Below are 19,860 nucleotides of genomic sequence, written 5' to 3' on the forward strand. Positions count from 1 at the left end.
TTTATGCATTTGTTGAGATACACCAACTGTGAAGGCTAGTCTTTGACAATTACCAATAGTGTCCACTGGCTTTAAAGTTTCCCCAACTCTTTATGGTGACGTCCGTTGTTACGGTAGCCATTTTATTTGGACAGGCCCCATGCAGTGGCGATCAGGCCGAACATAGCAACGAGGTTAAAGGTCACTGAGCATGCGCTGTTGCACAGATCACGGATGCAGCATGTGGTGCAGATTCGGGCGCCGTCCTTTTCAAGACATTTGTGGTCGAAGCAAAACGGCGCTTCACACGAACGGGTGATGCTCACGATTCCGCCACCTTCAGTGTATACTTTCTGTCAAAGAGAATACAAAAAGGAGACAGTCATTATTTGTGCACTCTCTAAATGCAAAATGAGTGAAAAGGCACTCTTTGAAGAGCCATAATAAATGAGGGACAACTCTTTTTTAAGTTGTCTTCCACTCTTTGAAGTTTGCATCTGTCCTGGAGTGAAACCCCTCGAAACGACTGAAATAGTCACCACTTTCTTAAAGACCTGCTTGAACGAATATGTCAAGTCGTAAACTTTGCTGAAATTCACTCAAAATGTTTTCAAAGAATAGGGAAATCGAGTCATACGACTATAAAAAGATTTCAATTGTGTACAAAACAATCATTTTGAATGCCCTTATCCAGGGCTTTTCTGAGAGGTTTGCGAAAAGCCCTGTTACGTAATCACTCTCAAAACGTCATCCCTGGGAGCTCCAATTTGTAAAGCCGCTTTGTTGCAGCGTGGAGGCATAACAAAGCAAGCTCCCAGAGATGACGTCAGCAGAATTGTCCTTTGACGTGCGCTCTCAACGGCAGAAGTGTTTAAAGTTTTTCAAAACCTTTCGGTTGGGGCCTGATTTTTTAATCGATATGTACGAAAAATTCAGAAGTGTACACATATCAAAATTACATTAAAATGGTGAACAAGTGCATTATAAACAAGTTAAAATACCATTTCCGTTGAAAACAATCCGCTCAGGTAGCTGTTTAAAGAGCCAAATGAGGGACAACTCGAAATGTAAAGAGTGGTGTTTTTTCACCCTTAGTACGTGCGATGGTTTATCTGTAGGTGGCACACAACTTTCACCCAATAGCCTTTCACGTGTGCACGTTTCATCAAAGGTGGTGGTCAGTGACGTCACGGGCATGTTAGTGATTCCTGACGCAATCCATCTCAAGTGACCTTTTGCTCGGCCCCAGGGATGGGCTAATCAGCTTGCACAGATTCTTGTTCAGGAAGTACGTCATGTATGCAGTGCATAGAAATATGGCGCAGTGTGAGTGTGATGCATGATGGGACTGCGCATTATTAAACCAATGAGCGTGCATGATCTGTTAGCCCATCCCAGCCCCTTTACCAATTACCAATAGTGTCCACTGTCTTTAACAATTACCGTCTTGACTTCAAGACTACTGCTTACCTAGTCTTGGTTCCAAGACCATTGGTTTTGCGCGGTCACACACAACCAACGTTCAATTATGCACGGCAAAAACTGTACACGCTTGTAATGAACGAACGCTAGCGGGCGCTCTGTTTCGAGCACAGGACATAGACCTTTTCGCAAATACCGGGGCGCGCGCGTAAAGCTTGGAATTAGGTGCATTGTGGTCTTGCTGGTATCCAAATTTGATCCATATCTATCCCACAATGCACCTCATTCAACAGTCTGCGCTTGCGCATTGGTATTTGCGATAAGGTCTATGGTGAGATCCGGAAATCAGAGAAACAGAGCGCCCGCTAGCGTTCGTTCATTAGAAGCGTGTACAGTTTTTGCCGTGCATAATCGGAACGTTGGTTGTGTATGACCGTGCAACACCATTGGTCTTGGAACCAAGACTACTTCTTACCCGGCACTCGCCCTCGCATGACGCCTTCGGTGTAGTCGCATCAGGAGCTTCACACGAGTTGCTTAAACCATTAGTGGACGTGTACTCACATTCATAACACCGTACAGATGACGTAAGGCCTATGGAATGCAAGGAATTATGATTAATAATAATATAGGATTTGAGGCATTGCATGGTGATGAATCAATATATATATATATATATATAATGAATAGGGTAGATGGCCTTAGCTTTCGATCCAATCCGGACCTTCTTCTATATATATATATAGTTTGCGGTAACACCATGTGTGTATCCTTGCCAAGTAGAGTTTGTTCTTAGAGATCTGGCTTTCTTTATACTCTTACTGTGGGGATATACATGTAGATTGTTCGGGCGTTCTGGTGGATTTAAAGGCATTGGACACTATTGGTAATTGTCTAGCCTTCACAGTTGGTGTATTTCATCATAAAACACATAAAATAACAAACCTGTGAAAATGTGAGCTCAATCTATCATCGAAGTTGCGAGATAATAGTGAAAGAAAAATAACCCTTGTCACACGAAGTTGTGTGCGTTTAGATGGTCGATTTCCAGACCTCAAGTTCTAAATCTGAGGTCTCGAAATCAAATTCGTGGAAAATTACTTCTTTCTCGAAAACTATGGCACTTCAGAGGGAGCCGTTTCTCACAATATTTTATATCATCAACCGGTCGCCATTACTCATTACCAAGAAAGGTTTTATGCCAATAATTATTTTGAGTAATTACCAATAGTGTCCAGTGCCTTTAAGCCCACTTCTCTCTTACCTCTTCAGTCTTCTGACGATTATTAGAGCTAGCTAGTCGAAACGTTGGGACCAATTCAAGAACCGACTCTGCGGTAGTGCAGTTAATTACGATCCTACAAGCTAAAGTAGTAGTCCCAGCCTATTTTCTATACCATCCGCCCGAACAAGCAGGACAGTTATTTTCAGAACTGAGAAGTCTCCCGAACGCCCGAACAATCTACTCCGCGGTAGTAGTAGTAGTAGAAAGACAGTTCTCTAAGAACAAACTCTACCTGACAAATAAATACACCTGGTGGTTACCGTAAACCAAATATATATTAATAATAATGATGTTTAATGGGAATTTGAGACATTGCATGGTGAGGTATCAATGTATGTTTGTGATAATACCATGACCCCAATTAATCTGCGAAAGGGCACTGGCAGGGGTGGATTTCACAAAGGTATTCCTAACTTAGGACTAGTCCTAGGCAATGCTAAGAGATAAGACTGGTCCTAAGTTAGGATGAGTTACTGGTCCTATCTCTTAGCATTGCCTAGGACTAGTCCTAAGTTAGGACTACCTTTGTGAAATCCACCCCAGGACACGTTTGGGTAAAAGACGGGGTCGATTTCACAAAGAGTTAGGACTAGTCCTAACTTAGGGCTAGTCCTAGGAGATATACAAATTGCATGGATAGTCCTAAGTTAGGACGAGTAACTGGTCCTAACTCGAGATAAGACTAGTCCTAACTCTTTGTGAAATCCACCCCAGTATCCAGTAGCCTTGCTCCTCAAAGCAGTCGAATTATTCCATCCGAAAAAGACCGCCGCTGTAAAATCCCACCCCCAAACAACGTACGTAAAATGTGTACCGCCGGTAACCACATCGCACGAAACGACGTCCCCCGGCGGCCTCCGCATGCGGATATTGGTACGAGTGCGGATGTAATGACTTACACAGTAGTCGTACAGTGGGCGTTGAGAGATGTGGCAGTGTATACGGTTGGGTCGCATGCGGTATGATTACACACGCTAAGCACAGTCTATACGGGTGGGTTTACAGCGGCGTCTTTTCGTAGTGAATAATGCGACCGCCTTTTTAGTAAGGCTAGTAGTATTCAGTGAAATATTATATTATGTAAAGGCACTGGACACTATTGGTAACTACTCAAAATAATTTTGGTATAAAAACTTATTTGGTGACGAGCAATGGAGAGTTGTTGATAGTGTAAATGTTGGTTCCAATTGCTGATTGTGTTCTGAGTTGTGTTCTGAGTTACAGTCAACATTGAGCGGGGGGCGGGGGACAAAATGTTTTGAATGTGAATGGGAAGTGCACAGGGAATCGTTGTATACAACGTTAGGAAAGGGTGGCCCAAGCATTTTGGCCGGCTTTGTCTGAGGGTATTTTTTAGATTTTTTAATATGCAAATAATGCTTGAAAAAGATTATGAATGTCCATTTAGCGGTGAGTAGGGCGTGAAAACCAAAATGACACTTCAAAGTGATTATTTGATGGGTATGGTGGTGCATTGTGTTATTAGTAACTTGAACCTGTATGGCGCTAAGCAACTCGTACAAGCGTGAATTGTGTTATACGTAATTTTATTGTCCTCTCTTTGGCGCTAAGCAAAAGATTTTACGACTGCCTTTCTCACACTGCATATTCATGCTCGCTGAAAAGGACGTCTTGACATGACTTTGCTTTACTCGCTTTCACAAATAAAACATAACTATATTCATGGGTTAAACCTAAATAAATTATGTAACTTGGCTTGCTTCTTGTGTTGTTCGGTATGAAGTTCATAAAATAATATAAATGAAGACATGTGTAACTCCCAAAGTAGCCCGTCCAAAACGTCATTGCCTTTCACTCTGAGACGACAATGACGATTCCTGGCACGACCGCCTTGCGGCTGCGCACAAAAATAATGTACCTGTCCAACTTTTTGGGTTGCGTTCATGTCTGACGGTTCACCACACGGTTCACCGTAGCATTTTGGGTGCTAACTTAGCGTAAAATGTTTTTTCTTCAACACGAAAAGGCCATTAGAGTCCACAAACAACACATAACCTGTTGATATTCTTTTCAACCACCTCATTCATTTCTGGGACACGAACGCAAACGGTTAACCTTTGATACCAAAATATAAAAGAAATTTAATTAATTTCCTTATTTACTTTACTACGGTGAACCGTGTAGACTTGATCCAAGCCTGCTATCGTTACTTTTAGTCAACTTGATAGCCAATACATTATTGCCGCAAATAGAGCCCCACTGTTAGATTGGCCCATGATAGCTAATCTGTGGGGGCGTTTTTCATGTCTCATCATGTAGAGGAATAACCGCCACCTCAGACTTGAAATCAAGTCTATGGACGCTAAACATCGCTGCGCTTGACTTTTTATGCGACTCAATGGTGTTATTGCTAAGAGAAACGCTTAAATAAATATCAGTTGAAGCTAAACGGACTCCAGGATGGTCAGAAAGCCGTTTTTTGTTATTATCTTATTTGTATCACCTTACTCGCCATACAATTAATATTAATCGCTTATACCCATTCTTGTATTTTTCAAGTGCATTTATAATGTTACTATTTTACTTATTTGGTATTAATGCTGACAAAATAATACGAGCGTAATGGTGTACCCCCCCTTCACAAATAGACAAATAAAATATAAAAGTTGCCTGTGTATGTCCTTTTGTGTTCACACACTGTACTCGGCAATAAATAATCATTACTGTCAATGCACAAGTATAGTTAGCCCCCTTCCTCATCCAACAAAATATCATTACTGATTTGCACTTTTCCCGCAAGAAAGCATAATTTACTGTCAATGCCCATCATAGTCCCCCCCCCCCATCCCCCCACCACCCCAAACAAAAATACTTTCTGATTTGAAATATGTTTTAGTGCCCCTGTCAGTTATGAATCCACTTCCACTGTCTTTGGACATTCACAGCCCTTTAAATGCATTATTTGCTAATTTAAAAACGGGACAAAAAATACGAAATTAACTCAGACATGTCTGAGGGTATTTTTTAGATTTTTTAATATGCAAATAATGCTTGAAAAAGATTATGAATGTCCATTTAGCGGTGAGTAGGGCGTGAACACCAAAGTGGCATTTCAAAGTGATTATTTTATGGGTATGGTGGTGCATTGTGTTATTAGTAACTTGAACCTGTATGGCGCTAAGCAACTCGTACAAGCGTGAATTGTGTTATACGTAATTTTATTATCCTCTCTTTTGGCGCTAAGCAAAAGATTTTACGACTGCCTTTCTCACGCTGCATATTCATGCTCGCTGAAACGGACTCCTTGACATGACTTTGCTTTACTCGCTTTCACAAATAAAACATAACTATATTCATGGGTTACACCTAAATAAATTATGTAACTTGGCTTGCTTCTTGTGTTGTTCGGTATGAAGTTCATAAAATAATATAAATGAAGACATGTGTAACTCCCAAAGTATTTTTTCTTTCGTCATTTTCTCGCAACTTCGATGACCGATTGAGCCCAAATTTGTACATGCTTGTTATTTTATGGTTTTAATGGGATACACCAAGTGAGGACACTGGTCTTTGACAATATTACCAAACATGTACATTCCCTTTAATGCCAAGGAAACCGCATATAAACATCAGTCTGATGAGTTAGCTCGGGACCGACGTTACTTCATAATTATTATTTCCTCCTTGGTTCTGTGAACTATAATATGCAGGGGTGAGAGTCATAAGTCTGGGGTATGGAAAGGTATGTTGAAATGATGCCATTTCTACTGTGTGGTAACACTTGTGGGGTTATAAATTCCAAGGAGCTTTTGGAAACAGTATCCAAAGCACTAGAGAAGTAGACCAATGAGCAGGATTTCTTTATTTGTGGAAACAAAATATTGCCTGGTTTTCTTCAGCAGGCCGACATAAAAAAGTCTGAATTCAGTCAAAGGCTGGACGATCTTATCCCTGAATAATAATGGTAAGAATACTCACCTACAAGACCCAAGACAAGCAAAGCGTACATTGGTCCTTTCATCTTGATATTTTTACGTTCACTTTTGATCAATCTAAAAGTATTGTCCAAGGAGAAAAGATCACAGAGAAAAAGTTTGTTAAAACTTATGAGTTATAACAAAGAGTTAAAGGCAGTGGACACTATTGGTAATCACTCAAAATAATTATCATTATAAAACCTTTCTTGATTACGAGTGATGGGTAGATCGATGGTATAAAACATTGTGAGAAACGGCTCCCTCTGAAGTTGAGTAGTTTTCGAGAAAGAAGTAATTTTCCACGAATTTGATTTCGAGACCTCAAGTTTGGAATTTGAGGTCTCGAAATCAAGCATCTGAAAGCACACAACTCCGTGTGACCATGGTGTTTTATCTTTCATTATTATCTCGAAACTTCGATGACCGATTGAGCTCAAATTTTCACAGGTTGGTTATTTTATGCATATGTTGAGATAGACCAAGTGAGAAGACTGGTCTTTGACAATTACCAATAGTGTCCAGTGTCTTTAAAACTTATGAGTCACTCTTTAAGAGTTAAAGGTACACTCTAAAGGCCTGTTCACACTAAAGTTATTTCCTGGAAAATTCCCGGGACTTTTTTGTCGATCTTTTCACACCACAAAAAAAACCTCCCGGGTATTTCCAGGGACAGGGGCAATCTGATAGGGATTTGGCACGCGGGGTTTTAAGATCGCGCTCTTTCAGTGTGTATAAGGGAAGGTGCACTGTTTGGTCACTTGGTGTATCCCAACATAAGCATAAAATAACAAGCCTGTGAAAATTTGAGCTAAGTCGGTCATCGTCGTTGCGAAAAAATTACAATAGATAAAAAAACACCCTTGTTTGACGAATTTGTATACTTTCAGATAGGAATAATAGACTTCTGGCAATGAGTCTTTTATAATGAGAAATTCGAACCTCTTTCGTTAAATCATATGCTATTTCAGAGGGAGCCGTTTCTCACAATGTTTTATTGAAGGCACGGGACACTATTGGTAATTATTATTACAAATAATTGTTAGCATACAACTATTACTTGGGTAAGAGCTGTTGATGGTAAAATCGATTTGAGAAACCCTTTGAACTAAAATGTAGTTTTTGAGAAAATAGTTAATTTCTCAATAGCAGGCCGGTCTTTCTCGGTGTTTTATAATTCTCGTTTATTTACTCAGCGCCTTGAGTACGGTACCAGCCGTCGATTTCACAAAAACTGTTCCTAACTTAAGACTAATCTTAGGACTTAGGACGAGTCCCAACCCTGCACTGTAGCATGCAGACTAATTAAGACTAATCCTAAGTTAAGACGAGTTACTCGTCTTAACTCGAGATAAGACGAGTCCTAACTCTTTGTGAAATCGACGGCTGTTTGATATAAGACTTCGATATTGTTATAACTATTTACCACTCACCCATTGCCCCCAGCATAGTCCATCAAACAAAAACCCTCTGGATGAATGATAATCAATATAAAACAAAACTCACCTGATAACGGCCTATATACGAAATGTAGGGAAGTATTCCGAAGCTTTGCAAAGTGAAAATAATTGTTGCAACCCTTCCCCCTAATAATACATTTCCTTCTAACTGTGCCATGGGTCCGGCAGCTCGCTCTCGGATTGTGACGTCAACCCCAAGAGGTGACTTCTGAACTCACCCAGGTGAATCACAGGCCTTGTAAAATTTACATAAGGCCTACAAACGAAAACATGTTTGGTGTCCGTCCTTTAAAAGAAAAAAGGAAGACAGAGATTTTCCCATTCTTTTTCTTAATAATTAATGGCTGCCAAGCCCGAGTTGCAATGCCAAGGTCAAGATTAAGCCGGGGGGGGGGGGGGGGGGCGTTGTGGGGGGGGGGGGGGCGGTGTGGGGGGGGGGGGGGCGGTGTGGGGGGGGGGGGGCTATAGATCTTTATTACGGTGTGGCCCTCTTGATTTCTTTATCATGGTGTGGCCATCTTGATTTTACTCCATTACAAAGGTCTATTGACGACCTTTTGGCAATTAATTTGCCTATTACCCAGGATTAAATGCGTACTCTCTTAATGTAAACAAGTGAAAATAAGCGTGTTTTTTTCCTTTTGGGGGGGGGGGGGGGGGGGATGGTGGGGGGGGGGCGGGGATGTTGGTCTGTGTTTATAAGAAATCATGATAGGGAGGGGATTTTTAGGCCCGTTGACTTGTGCATTATACGCATTTTTGAGATATGTTGGCCACTACAGAAGTGCACTTGGTTTGGGTGTCTACAGACAACTTCACCAAAACCAAATAGTGCCATCTCAGAGTAGTTTGTCCACCATGCCTCAATTAACTGGGCTTATGCGATTTCACTTGCGGACGGGATAACGTGGGAGAAGAGGGGGGGGGGATATTAAACAATTTTATGACTAATATTGATCTGAATTTTTACTCATTATAATATCACACTGGAATCAAAGAGTCAAAATGCAGTCGCAGTACATTTATTTCGTCAGATTTTAAGATAAACCGAAACATTTTGCATCAGTGACTGCATAATTTTGTTTGTCAATAGTAGAAACCTTTGGGGACCTATGAGACGCTAGGTGGCAGCAGACTTACCAGGTAAAATCCATTGTTCTCTCTAATGTGCGCACGTTCAGAACTATACGTAAAATGTTAGAATTTAACCTGGTAAAGTCAGCTGCGACCATAACCAAGTTTTGTAGAGCTGCTTCAGGACAAAAAACAGCTTAGCACAAAAAATTTTGCTTACCCGAATTAGGTAACCAGCAAACTATAATATCACATGTCTATTTGTGATTGGTATCCTGCTAATTTCTGATTAGCAGACAATTGTTAAGCTATGTTTTCCGCTTAAGCAACTCTATATAATTGGGCCCAGTCCATTTAATTGTAAAAATTAGTAAAGTACAAAATACAACCTTAAAGGCACTGGACACTTTTGGTGTTTTACTCAAAAATAATTATAAGCAAAAAACCTTACTTGGCAACGAGTAATGACATTGTTTTCGAGAACGAGGTAATTTTACACGAATTTGATTTCGAGACCTCAGGTTTAGAAATACCAATAGTGTCCAGTGTCTGTAAGTGGACATTCAACGAGACATATTTAAACGAACTAACAAAGTTAAGGCACATTTCAGATGAAATAATATGTGTTTTTCCCGGCTAAGTTTTTAAAAAGCGAGACAACCTTATTTGAAACTTCCCTTGATTGTCAATGGCTTCCTACACTTTGACTGTATGTATAGGCGTTTCTGGTTTTTTTAAAAGTAAGAACAAAGTATAAGTAAAATTGCGCGATCAACCATGTATTATAGTTATCCTTTGAGGCAGTTGGGGCTTAGAGAAAAGACGGTGTAGTATCGACGTTTCGAATTGTATACTCTGCTCGTCTTCATGTTGTGCCTGCAGGTTTACTATTGTTTAGAGTTTATTCTTGTCCTTCACACCACGCAAAGCTTCAAACACCACCTGTTTTGTTTTCTTTCTTTCTTAGCAAATATTGTGATATTTTCTATTATTTTCTTATTTTGATAGTATTGCATAATCATTTTGAAAACAAAATAAAATGTTATTGGGTGCAATGAGATGTGACCAAATGCACATCAAGCACAAATAATATAGATGAAAGCATATCAGCGGTTTCAAATATTGAATAATAAAGAAGAAGAAGAAACAAACAAAAAATCGAGAAAAAAGAAAAGATCTCTTCTTTAAGAGCAACTATTTACAAAACAAGTAATCAACAACTATTTCAAAAACGATTCAAAAATATCAGCTTCATACAGAACGCTATTCACATTTCAGCTCACTGTTTGTGTCATTTTTTTTTTTAAATCTTATTTTGAGATGGTCTTTCAATAAGAAAATTTCACCGAATAAGCTGAAAAATGTGTGAAAGCGTTCCTCAGCTGTTCAACTAATTTAAGTCATACATTATTATCATCAATAAAATCAAAATCATAGATTTAACGGGCACAGTTAAAATTTATACAACAAAAGAACGTGCAGCCATGACGTCACAAAATAGTCATCGTGGTTAACTAGTGCCCATTAAACCCAAAACTGTTTGATTTTCAATTTGATGTGATTTTGTAAAATTAATAATCTCAAAAAATTCTCCTGCTGTAGCATCACTGGAGTCAAGTCCATAACTGGCTGTTAAGCACAAAACCACGGGTTATCAGTCAAAATACAGTGCAAACTCTGCTTGAGACTTGTTCCCTGTTTGTTGTTGTCAAATATTATATTCCTGATGTTAAATTTGCATAGAGAATAAAAGAATATCAATTTTGGTTTTACCCTTACGTGTGTTTAGCACTGTCAGTACTTTCCCGAGTGTTGTGTAGAAACAAGAACAGCTATATTTTGATAGATGTTTAATTTGCATCGAGGATAAAGAATATACATTTTTTAGTTTTTACCCATACACCGATGTGTGTTGCACTGAAAAAAATATCACATGCATATTACTCGGGTGGGATTCGAACCCAAGACCCTTGCAATTCTAGAGCAGTAGTCTAGTTGGTAAGAAATTGCTCTAGAAATGCAAGAGTCGAGGGTTCGAATCCCATCCGAGTAATAAACCTGTGGTATTTTTGTGCGCAGGACTCGGGAAAGTACTGAGTATACAGTGCTAAAACACACATCGGTGTATGGGTAAAAAACAAAAAATTAATATATTTGTGTTACCCGGGAATCCAAAAACAAAATTGATATTATTTTCCCTGCTTAATCAGCTCTTTACGGTGACGTCCATTGTTACGGTAGCCATTTTATTTGGACAGCCCCCAGACGGTGGCAATCAGGCTGACCATAGCAACGAGGTTAAAGGTCACAGAGCCTGCGCCGTTGCACAGATCGGTGTCGCAGCATGTAGAGCAAGTCTTGGCACCGCCCGCTTCGACGCAGTCAAGCGCAATGCACTGAGAAGTACACGAACGTGTGATGGTGACGAGGCTACCAACTTCACTGTAAGTTTTCTGTGAAAGAGCGAAAGAAAAATAAGAATAATGTAAGGGCTGACCCGGTCGACCCAGGGAAGCTAATCGAACGCACCCATTCCCTGGATGTCGCTTCCCAGGTTGTATAATACAGCACTTATACATAATTATTGAATGACTTCTTTTCTTTGTTGAACTATGGTCGAACTGCCTTGAGTTCTGTCCCATAATTGACTTCAATAGTTTTATATGGCACTGGTCTTAAAGGTCCAAATGATTGAATTGGATTGGTTATTCATTGGATAAAAAATGTGCATTCTTTTGATGAATTAATCTTTTCATATCTCTGTTTGATTGGTCCGAGGTGACGTTTGTCTGCTGCACTCGTGGTCGTCTGCCCCCAGCGTGCATAAAGTGTTTGTATATCCATGTTCATCTTTTTGTACATGCATGTAGTCTTGTTTAAGGTGTATGCATGTACGTAGGATTTAAAGGCAAATCTCCGTGCGAGGTCAAATGTGCTTACGGAATGGGACTGACGTATGTCAAAGGCTGGTGTACCTGGCGTATTAGACTTTAGAACGCTAGGTGGCAGCAGACTTACCAGCTAATTTCCATTGCTTACGTAGTACTGAGCATGTGCACTTTACAGAGAACAATAAATTTACCTGGTGAGTCTGCTGCCACCTAACGTCAACAAGTTCCCCATTGACGTGTAACAGGCCCTTTTCGAAAACACGGCTTAAGGTCTTCTAAAGCCCTGTGAGCACGTACACGCAAAGCACGCTCAAAGTGTCAAAACAGTCGCAGGACCAATCTAGCCCGAGCCGAATTTCGAGCCGAAGCCGTGGTTTCGAAAAGGGCCACAGAAAAATTAATCTTACCATGCATGTGCCGTCGCAGGTCCTCTTGATAGCAGATTCAGAAGGTGCCTCACACGAGGAGTCTGACGTCAGCAAACTGCTGTATGTGCATTCATAACACTCACGGTTTGCCCCGAAGCAGCAGCCTGTATAAGACAGCAAACCATTGTTTTTTTTTCCATTTACTTAAAGGCAGTGGACACTATTGGTAGTTGTCAAGGACTAGCATTTACACTTGGTGTATCTCAACATATGCCCAAAACAAAAAATGAAAATTTGAGCCCAATCGGTCATTGAAACTGCGAGATAATAATGAAAGAAAAATAACCCTTGTCACACGAAGCTGTGTGCGTTTAGATGGTTGATTTTGAGACCTCAAGTTCTAAATCTGATGTCTTGAAATCAAATTCGTGGAAAATTACTTCTTTCTCGAAAACTATGGCACTTCAGAGGGAGCCGTTTCTCACAATGTTTTATACCATCAACCTCTCCTCGTTACTCGTCACCAAGAAAGGTTTTATGGCAATAATTATTTTGAGTAATTGCAAAGGCCGTGGGTACGAATCCCACCGAGTAATACGCCTGTTAGTTTGTTCACAGATTACTTGGGAAAATAGTTTACAGGGCTAACACACATCGGTGTATATTGGGTAAAACCAAAATGAATTTTTTTTTAGTCCCCAATACAAATTTAACATATATTAGTGTTACATTTTGTGATGAAAACAAAATATACTAAGGTGGTTTTCAAATCAGGTTCAATACTTTAGAAAGGGATTCAGTTTACTTAAAGAAGGGCTCGAAATTTGTTTCGCAATGGAGCGGGAATTTGAACCAACGACCTGGTTTAATAGAAACACAGCAAAAGTCATAGTGTCCGAAGTTAGTTTGTACATGGTTTGGGGGGGGGGGGGGAGAACCTCCGGGGAACAGAATCTCATGTCAAACAAGCTTGACGATTGAAACGTCCCACTTGGTTTTCTACTCACCTACAAGGCCCAAGACAAGCATGGCGTACATTGGTCCCTTCATCTTGATTCCTATACGTTCACTTTCGATCAATCTGTAAGTGTACAGGGGAGAAAAACACACATAAAAACAGTTTGTCAAAACTTATGATAAGTACACACTTTATAGGGTGAGTTCGATTAGCTAGCTTTCCTGTGTCGACCCCGCGGTACTCACTTGGGTGAGCCCCTGACAAGAGAACGAACGATCACACTCGCCCTTTCGTAGTGACGTCATGCATCTCGGGACAGCCCCAAGTCCACAAGCAGGACACTTGGGGATGACCCGGAGTCCTTTGTTTTTTTTTTTATCAAGGAAGACATTTCATGCTTAGCAAATTACTGTCTGTGGTTAGCAGCTCTATGAAATAATTATGGCCCTGGAGATAAACTCAATGTACAGTGCCAATATGCTGGACTACTTCCGCTTCCAGAGTGTTTGTACCACGGGGCTAATCACCCCCATTCTACTAGACTTGACTCAAGTCCCAATCCCGTGCCTGCGTCACAGAAAATAATTGTTTTCCGGGCCCCAACCTGTTCTGCTTGCGGTGCGGGACAGACTACATTTTGACGATGGGGGCGCACACGATCAAGGGACTTGAATCAAGTCTACCATTCTACACAAACTCCACTGGCTTCCTGTCAATGCACGTATTGAATACAAAGTCACCTGCTCCTCACTTCCAATGCTATCCGTACCCCCCCCCCCCCCCCACAACTCAATCATCTCCAAACTGGATTAATCATGAACTCCAACAAGGTCCATCGGATCCTCTTCCCAACCTCAAAAAAAATAAAAAATAAAGAACAACTTATGGCGGACCATTGCCTTTAAGCGCACCCAGCCTTTGGAACTCTCTTCCTGCCATCTTCTGTTCTCATACGAACCCGCGGATCTTATAAAATTACACCTCACATGCTTAATCTGTTTTGTTATCTCCAATGTTAAGTTAGAGCTGCTTAAGCAGAAAAATATTGCTTAATGATTTACTGCTTAGCAGAAATGAGCAGGATACCAGTCACAAATTGTACATGTGACATGGTATTTTGGCTGGTAACCTTATTTGCTCTTTTTATCAGCTAGGTCTGGGAGGGCACATCTTTCATTGTTTTGTAAGAAAAAACAATTTTGTATTAAGCATAACGTTGTTGTGCTTAACTACTTTCTGTGCTAAAGCAGCTATATGAAATTGGACACTGGTCTCCACTCGTTACATTCTCGAACCGATTACCACCGTGAACTCCGAAAAGGTCCCCAAATCCTCTTCCCAACATTTCTTAAGCCACCCCCCCCCCCCCCCCCCCGCCATACAGAACAAAAACTTGTGGCGAACCTTTGCCTTCGGCGCACTGACCCTTTGCCGGGAAGTAGCTCTCTTCTTGCAAACAACCTTCCGGTCATAGACAAGACCCGGATCTCTTCAAATTGCACCTCAAATCCTACCCGATTGCTCAATATTTATTGTAACCTTAAAGGTAGTGGACACTAATGGTACTTACTAAAAGTAATTATTAGCATAAACCTTTATTTGGTAATGAGTAATGGGGAGAGGTTGATGGTATAAATTATTGTGAGAAACGGCTCCCTCTGAAGTGGAGTACTTTTCGAGAAATAAGTAATTTGATTTCGAGACCTCAAGTTTAGAATTTGAGGTCTCGAAACCAAGCATCTGAAAGCACACAACTTCGTGTGACAAGGGTGTTTTTTTTCTTTCTTCTCGCAACTCCGACGACCAGTCGAGCTCAAATTTGCACAGGTTTGATATATGCATTATGTTGAGATACAGCAAGTGAGAAGACTGGTCTTTGACAATTATTACCAATAGTGTCCACAGGCTTGAATGTCAAAGGGACACGTTGCCTTGGAGGGTGAGTTTGCCATGAACAGCATTTCAAACAACCGTTTGTTATCAAATGCATAATGTTTAGAAATATTTGTCTATGTATTTTCTATTGTAAAGCTTTTTAATAACTCATGTAATATTTTTAATTGTTGTAAATTATGTCGCAATTCAGCGGTATGCTGCGATGGCATTTTTGTTTAAATAAATAAACCAATAAACCAATAAATATATTTTACAGTAAAATTTCGAATATAATGATCAACAAAAATATGCCTTGCATTCCTCTTCCGTCGTGAACTACATGTGACATGGTAATTTGGCTGGTAGCCTTATTCTGGTAGGCATATTTTTGTTGTGCTTATAAAATTATAGCTACTTTTTGTACTTAAAGGCAGTGGACACTATTGGTAATTGTCAAAGACTAGCCTTCACATATGCATAAAATAAAATAACAAACCTGTGAAAATTTGAGCTTAATCGGTCATCGAAGTTGCGAGATAATATTGAAATAAGAAAAGAAAACCTTGTCACACGAAGTTGTGTGCGTTTAGATGGTTGATGATTTCAAAGTTCTAAATCTGAGGTCTCGAAATCAAATTCGCCGAAAATTACTTCTTTCTCGAAAACTATGGCACTTCAGAGGGAGCTATTTTTCACAATGTTTTATACCATCAACCTCTCCCCATTACTTGTCACCAAGAAAGGTTTTATGCTAATCATTATTTTGAGTAATTACCAATATTGTCCACTGCCTTTAAGCTGATCTATGAATTTGGGCCATGAGCTTGGTTTCGGTAAGACTTCGGAGCTAGGGTTCGGTGAACTTGACCGCCCGGCCACTACATGCCACAATACACAATATAGGGCTAAAAAGCTCACAAAACAAAATGTTGTGGTGTATTGTTACTTAAGTTCAGTTTCTCTTTACAGTGTCGCTTTCGTTTCAAGTTTCTACAAGAATGCCAAACTTATGTTAAAGGCATGAGAGGTCTCGAAATCAAATTCGTGGAAATTACTTCTTTCTCGAAAACTACATTGCTTTAGAGGGAGCCGTTTCTCACAATGTTTTATACCATCATCAGCTCCCCATTACTCGTTACCAATAGTGTCCTGTGTCTTTAAAGGCAGTGGACACTATTGGTAATGGTAATTACTCAAAATAATTATTAGCATAAAATCTTTCTTGGTGACGAGTAACGGGGAGATGTTGATGGTATAAAACATTGAGAAACGGCTCCCTCTGAAGTGCCATAGTTTTCGAGAAAGAAGTAATTTTTCACGAGCTTGATTTCGAGACCTCCGATTTGGAACTTGAGGTCACGAAATCAACCATCTAAACGCACACAACTTCGAGTGACCAGGGTGTTTTTTTCTTTCAATATGATCTCGCAAGTTCGATGACCGATTGAGCTCAAATTTTCACAGGTTAGTTATTGTATGCATGTGTTGAGATACACCAACTGTGAAGGCTAGTCTTTGACAATTACCAATAGTGTCCACTGCCTTTAAGGAGAAAGAGAAAGTGTGGTGTAGATTCGTTCAAGGAATGCAGAACTCTACACTTCCGGATCTGTTTATCTGACATAATGGATATAATTTACAAAATGGCAATGATACCAAACACCGTTCCTGTGTCTTTTCCGTAACACAGTACTTTGACGTGAAATATATCTTAAAAGCACTGGACACTATTAGTATTTGTCAAAGACCAATTTTCTCACTTGGTGTATCTCAGAAGTAGTTGAAAATGATGCCCATTTAGTGCCACAAACAATTGTGCTAGTGATCCGATCCGATTTACAACATAAATTCATTAGAAGATTTATTTTATATTTTAGATTATATACCTCATGTTTAGAATCCTCTTATCTGATTGGTTAAAAATGGAGTCATACAGTCAACAAAAAATAAAAAAATAAAATAAATATTGACTATGCCCATGGCACAGTCAATTGACCGTGTCCGCTCTGAAATTAACACAACTATATGGTATGTATAGACTGTTGTTGATTACATAATCTTCATTCGGTATATAAAAGAAATATTGACTGCTTAATAATCGGGGGACAGATAGAATTATATGCCTTCAGTTAATGTCAAAACCATGGCTATGCCCTCAGCTTCGCTTTGGGCATAGTCATGGTTTTGACATCACCTTGCGCGTATAATTTTATCTATGCCCGTCATAGCAGTCAATATTTCCATACTAAGACTTTTTCTTTTTTGTGTGTGTGAATTATCTTACATAAACGTATCACTAGAGGGTTGGCCTATCCCGTGCCTTAGGCCTTCCCATCACAAGGCCGTCTTATTGAACAATTCACTCCACGTCCAATGGCGTCTTCAGACCCCATGGTATGAAGAAGGAAATTTGCTAATAATCTTTTGTCTTTAGCCGTTTCCCTTCCCCATAAATACCCACTTTTTGGGGGCCTACCTCGATCAATAATTGATTTGGCATGGTCGGCCATTTGTTAGTAAAACACTCAATCGTATTTGGATTTTTTTAAAAACCAAATTCAACATTGTCTCCAAGCTTTCAATTAAATAACCTCTCATGATAAGTTGTTTTGTTTTCAATAAAATCAACACAATTTTTGAATATTTTTGTATTATTTATGTTGCAAACAGCAGCGATCTGTTTTGATATGCATTTCCATAGTTTTCCAACCTGGGTTGGCACAAAACTCGGGCTGTGACGTTGCAAAAGAAAGTTCTATACCGAGCTAATACAAAGGTTTTGTCATAATTTACTCAAGCATGCAGCAAAATGGGTGTGCTTATTGCAGGCATTCGAGACCCGCCTTCCCGTGGGAATCAGAGCAATAAGCAAAACCATAAATCAAATTAAAAGGGGTAATTTTCTTTAAAATGGCAGAGGCCTTCAGCTGGCGAAATTGTTTTTATGGATACTCGGGAATACATAACTTATCTTCATATATAAACTTTAGGGAATTGTCGAAGTCAATTATTTTTTTTTTTTTTGAGGGATTCTCATTTATTTTCCACTGTCTCTTGTCTCAATATTCGTACAAACAGTTCTTACATGACAAATACAATATACAATACCATTAACAATAAAAGCAAGTTAACCTTGGCCTAAGATCAAAAATGAGTCCCGTTTCTGATAAAACTTGAAGTTTACTCCATTAGTAAAAAACATAAATTTTTCCATTGAGTAGTACTTTTTCACCTCTCGTTTTAAAACTAAAAGTGATGGGCGTTTCCCGATCATTTTCATTGTATACACATGAAATCTACATATCAACAGGATCAAGTTAACCACATTGCTATTTTTGGTATTACCAAAAAGAAAGACTTCGTTATCCATTGCAAGGGAGAAATTAGTCTGTTCTTTTATCCATGAAAACACTGAGGACCAAAAAGAAATAGTATGGGTGCAGGAACAAAAAAGATGGAAAATGGTCTCTTCTTCTTTTTTGCAGAATGTACAGAGATTAGTGTCAGTCTTTTTGATTTTAAACAAAAATGAATTAGTGCCCAGGATCCGATGGATTAATCTAAATTGAAACCATCTTAGTTTAGTGTCCACAGTACATGAGTAGGGAATGTTAAAAATCAAAGACCACTTAAGTTTTAAGCAACTTCGATGACCGATTGAGCTCAAATTTTCACAGGTTAGTTATTTTATGCAACTGTTGAGATACACCAACTGTGGAGTTTAGTCTTTGGCAATTACCAATAGTGTCCACTGCCTTTAAAAACACTACAACAAATGTTAAAATTATTGGCTTACCGATTTGACGAAAAGATGCGCTGATACACCGAGTAGGGCGAGGAGAGTGATGTGAAGAGGTTCGACGGCGGAGCAGGAATGTCGACTCGGGCGGCCGAGCCCCGGTTCATATGGTGGTGTCATTGGCTAGCAATCGCGTACGTGACCACTCTATCAACCAATGAAAATCGCACACGAAACCACGTGTACTTACACAAGAAAAAAAAAGGGCGGAGGCAATGCCTTTGTTAAGTTTAAAGGGAAGGTATGCACGTTTGGTAATCAAATCTAAAATTAATGGCATAAGTATAAACCACAAGGGCAACTGACTGTGTTTAAATGATTTTGGGTTGAACCGAGAAAATAATTGTCTTATATCTGCGCCCTATCAATCCATTGATATTTAGAAGCGAAAAGTGAAGACTTTTTCTTTATAATCTTGCTTTTGTTTAATTGTGCTTGTGTGTAGATTTTTAGCAATACTGTATGTTGTCAATACTTTTTCAAAATGTTTTAAAACTTCTTGTTGTAATGCGCGAAGGAGCATTTTTTTTTTTGATATCAAGCAATATAAATCTCTAGTTATTATTATTATTATAGGTTTAAAACAATGCTATCGGTAATTGTCAAAGACCAGTCTTCTCACTTGGTGTATTTCAACATATGCATATAACAAACCTTTGAAAACCTGAGCTCAATATTGGTTGCGAGATATTAATGAAAGAAAAAACACCCTTGTCACACGAAGTTGTGTGCTTTCAGATGCTTGATTTCGAGACCTCAAGTTCTAAATCTGAGGTCTCGAAATCAAATTTGTGGAAAATTACTCCTTTCTCGA

At 39.5% G+C, this 19,860-nt stretch overlaps 2 protein-coding genes across 2 annotated transcripts; both read right to left on the bottom strand.

Annotated features, from left to right (window-relative positions):
* Positions 1 to 8,228, bottom strand: LOC117299622 (ly-6/neurotoxin-like protein 1). Its single transcript, XM_033783171.1, has 4 exons — positions 8,128 to 8,228; positions 6,626 to 6,699; positions 1,877 to 1,995; positions 1 to 332 (listed from the first exon to the last, which is right to left on the bottom strand). The coding sequence occupies exons 2-4, from the start codon at positions 6,666 to 6,668 to the stop codon at positions 123 to 125; spliced, it is 372 nt and encodes a 123-aa protein (XP_033639062.1). The 5' UTR covers positions 6,669 to 6,699; positions 8,128 to 8,228; the 3' UTR covers positions 1 to 122.
* Positions 8,229 to 11,132: 2,904 nt separating this feature from the next.
* LOC117299403 (ly-6/neurotoxin-like protein 1) lies at positions 11,133 to 19,168 on the bottom strand. The gene is made up of 4 exons (XM_033782944.1): positions 19,044 to 19,168; positions 13,422 to 13,495; positions 12,454 to 12,578; positions 11,133 to 11,608 (listed from the first exon to the last, which is right to left on the bottom strand). Exons 1-4 carry the CDS (start codon positions 19,151 to 19,153, stop codon positions 11,402 to 11,404), a joined length of 516 nt encoding a protein of 171 aa, XP_033638835.1. The 5' UTR covers positions 19,154 to 19,168; the 3' UTR covers positions 11,133 to 11,401.
* Between the last annotated feature and the right edge of the window lie 692 nt (positions 19,169 to 19,860).

The sequence above is a fragment of the Asterias rubens genome, chromosome 14 (assembly GCF_902459465.1).
Source record: "Asterias rubens chromosome 14, eAstRub1.3, whole genome shotgun sequence".
Classification (NCBI taxonomy): Eukaryota; Metazoa; Echinodermata; class Asteroidea; order Forcipulatida; family Asteriidae; genus Asterias; species Asterias rubens.

Excerpts from the sequence above, each read along its gene's own strand:
- LOC117299403 (XM_033782944.1), bottom strand. The coding sequence starts at position 19,153 with ATGAACCGGGGCTCGGCCGCCCGAGTCGACATTCCTGCTCCGCCGTCG. Across the intron at positions 13,496-19,043 it reads CGCATCTTTTCGTCAAATCG|ATTGATCGAAAGTGAACGTA; the intron begins GTAAGCCAATAA and ends GTACACTTACAG. Across the intron at positions 12,579-13,421 it reads GCTTGTCTTGGGCCTTGTAG|GCTGCTGCTTCGGGGCAAAC; the intron begins GTGAGTAGAAAA and ends TGTCTTATACAG.
- LOC117299622 (XM_033783171.1), bottom strand. The coding sequence starts at position 6,668 with ATGAAAGGACCAATGTACGCTTTGCTTGTCTTGGGTCTTGTAG. Across the intron at positions 1,996-6,625 it reads GCTTGTCTTGGGTCTTGTAG|GCCTTACGTCATCTGTACGG; the intron begins GTGAGTATTCTT and ends TGCATTCCATAG. Across the intron at positions 333-1,876 it reads CATGCGAGGGCGAGTGCCGG|AAAGTATACACTGAAGGTGG; the intron begins GTAAGAAGTAGT and ends TCTCTTTGACAG.